The sequence below is a fragment of the Colobus angolensis genome, unplaced genomic scaffold (genome assembly GCF_000951035.1).
Source record: "Colobus angolensis palliatus isolate OR3802 unplaced genomic scaffold, Cang.pa_1.0 Scaffold44, whole genome shotgun sequence".
Classification (NCBI taxonomy): Eukaryota; Metazoa; Chordata; class Mammalia; order Primates; family Cercopithecidae; genus Colobus; species Colobus angolensis.
In genome coordinates this window covers 907,998-910,697 of record NW_012117821.1, presented here as the reverse complement: position 1 = coordinate 910,697, position 2,700 = coordinate 907,998, and the positions used below count along the sequence as shown (strand labels likewise).

The 2,700-nt window shown below is 64.6% G+C and overlaps 1 protein-coding gene across 1 annotated transcript in view; it reads right to left on the bottom strand.

Annotated features, from left to right (window-relative positions):
- EXD3 (exonuclease 3'-5' domain containing 3) overlaps positions 1-2,483 on the bottom strand; it is a 92,460-nt gene extending 89,977 nt beyond the window's left edge. The window contains exon 1 of the mRNA XM_011957231.1: positions 2,378-2,483. Coding sequence (XP_011812621.1) covers positions 2,378-2,432 — 55 coding nt within the window. The 5' untranslated portion in view covers positions 2,433-2,483. The remainder of the gene's footprint in view (positions 1-2,377) is intronic.
- Positions 2,484-2,700: the final 217 nt, after the last annotated feature.

Here is a 2,700-nt window from a genome sequence, read left to right as displayed (position 1 = left end):
GGCTGTTCCAGGGAGCATCAAGGCTGTTCCAGGGGGCACCCTGTCTGTTCTGGGTGGGGGCTGTGTCTGTTCCAGGGGGCACCAGGCTGTTCCAGGGAGCACCGAGACTGTTTCAGGGGGCATGGTGTCTGTTTCAGGGAGCCCTGAGGCTGTTCCAGGGGGTGCCGTGTCTGTTCTGGGGGGGCCGTGTCTATTCCAGGGAGCACCAAGGCTGTTCCAGGGGGCACCGTGTCTGCTCCAGAGGGCGCCAAGGCTGTTCCAGGAGGCGCTGTGTCTGCTCTTGGCGGGGGCTGTCTGTTCCAGGGAGCATCAGGTTGTTCCAGGGAGCACCAGGATGTTCCAAGGAACAGCAAGACTGCTCCAGGGGGTGCTGTGTCTGTTCCAGGGGTGCTGTGTCTGTTCTGGGGGGGCCGTATCTGTTCCAGGGAGCACTAGGCTGTTCCAGAGGGCACCGAGGCTGTTCCAGGGGCGCCTTGTCTGTTCTGGGGGGGGGGCATGTCTGTTCCAGGGAGGGCCATTAGTGTTCCAGGGGGCACTGAGGCTGTTCCAGGGACCCTGCTAGCTGGGTGTTGTACTTTGAAGACATCCCACTCTGCTTAGGTGAAGAAAAGGCTGTAGAAGCCCTTGGGTACCTGTGCAGGGAGAGTCAGCTCTGTGCTGAGGCAAAGCCAGGGTCCCATGCGCTCCCCGGCCCCAAGGGTGGTCTCCAGGGCAGGTAACAGGGCCTCATCCCACACAGGTGCAGGCCCGGGGCCCACAGATGGCCTCGGAGGAGGTGGTGGATGAACGGAAGGGTGAGGGGGTCTGGGCCCATCCCGAGAGGGACAGGTGCGTGGTCAGGGCCCCACAGGACAGTCAGGGTCGTGCCTGCTGAGGGGTCACATCCACACCAACCCCCGCCCAGCTCAGAGGCGGCCCCTACCCCAGGATGTGGTGACCTGAATACATCAGGGAAGGCGACATGCCTGGAGGTGCCCCCACAGCCCTCAGCACCCACTGGGAACACAGAAGAGGAAGGCAGAGAGGAAGTCCCTGGAGTGGTCTGAGGCCCAAGGAGGCAGCTGCATGGGATAGGGAAACTGAGGCAGAGAGCCTCGGCTGCTGCCACGTGGGAGCGGGGCTTTCACAGGGGAGAGGGCCATGGCCCTGCCCCATGGAGGGGCTGCCAGGCAGGGCATGTGTAGGGTGGGCCTGGGCAGAGGCCAGGGGGCGGTGAGTGAAAAGGCAGTAAACCCTTAACAAACTGGGGATCCGCAGCCCAGGGCGAGGCGGCTCGGCCAGGGCCTTACAGCTCTCACTGCTGTTTACAAGGACTGCAGGGTGAAGGACATGAAGGGGTCCCGGGCCCCCCTTCCCACGCCCTGCCCGCAAAGACAGGGCCCTGGACAGCTCCCATGGGGGCCGAACCCCTCCCAGGAGGCTTCCCGCCCCGGCCTGTCCCCGGCACAGACAGCAGTCTGAGGCTCGGGCTGACACCCCAGGCACTAGGCAGCCTCCACTCCTTCCCAGCCACCGTCTCCCCAACCCTGGCCCAGTCTTCAACTTGCAGGGTCTTGATTTGTAGGAACAGGAGGGAGGGAGGCTGTTTATCTTCAGCACTGAACCTGCCGGGGCAGCTGAGCGGGAATGCAGCCTCCCTGGCTCTGCCCACAGGGGAAAGCGCCTTTCACCTTCCCGCTGGCTCTGCCCACAGGGGAAGGCGCCTCTCACCTCCCTGGCTCTGCCCACAGGGGAAAGCGCCTTTCACCTTCCTGCTGGCTCTGCCCACAGGGGAAGGCGCCTCTCACCTCCCTGGCTCTGCCCACAGGGGAAAGCGCCTCTCACCTCCCTGGCTCTGCCCACAGGGGAAGGCGCCTCTCATTTCTCTTTTTTAACCTGAAAAAGCTGCTGGGAGGGCAGATGTTCTTCTTAACTCCAAGGGATGGAAAAAGGCTCACTTTAAAAAACTAGGAACACTGAAGGCCACCACGGAACCGCCCGAGACCCAAGAGGCTGTGGGTTTCCTGAACCCCAGGAGGCGGCGCTGAGCACCCAAGGGGGTTTCGGGCCCTCTGCCCGGCACCCCGAGGGACAGAGGGGACCAGAGCTCCCACCTCTGCGACCAGCCCTGAGCGGCTGCACGGTCCCTGCCACCTCCCCCGGATCCTGTCACAGGCCTGGCGCTAGGCCACCCACGCTGGGGCCCAAGGAGGCGGCCTGTCTTGAACGCCGAAGACACGTCCCAAGCTGTGAACACTGTAGAGAGGCCTGCAGCTAGGGGCCAGCGGCCTGGCCTTCGTCACTGAGTACAGAGTGGGCACCACCACCCCCCCGTGCACCCCCACGCACCTCCCCCGACAGCCCCAGGGAGACTCGGCACCATCAGGCTCAGACTCACCCGTGCAGCGGCGCTCACCAGTGGTGGGGTCACCGGTGGGGTCTCCTGGGTCCATCCTCAGGGCCGGGCCGAGGACGCTGGCAGGCAGCTAGGAACGAGGATCTGCAGAAACAATCAGGTGGGGCCCCTGAATGAAGAGCCCCCTCCAACAGGCAGCCCATGGAGCCCAAGGAGGCGGGACCTGGTGCCTGGGGCCCCCAGTCGCTGAGCACAGCGGGCAGCTCCACACTCCTCTCCCAGCTGGGGTGACGGCTGCCAAGTTTGGGCCCTGCATCCAGTTCCCCGCCACACCGTCCCAGCTTTCAGCAGGGAGGGCAGGGGAT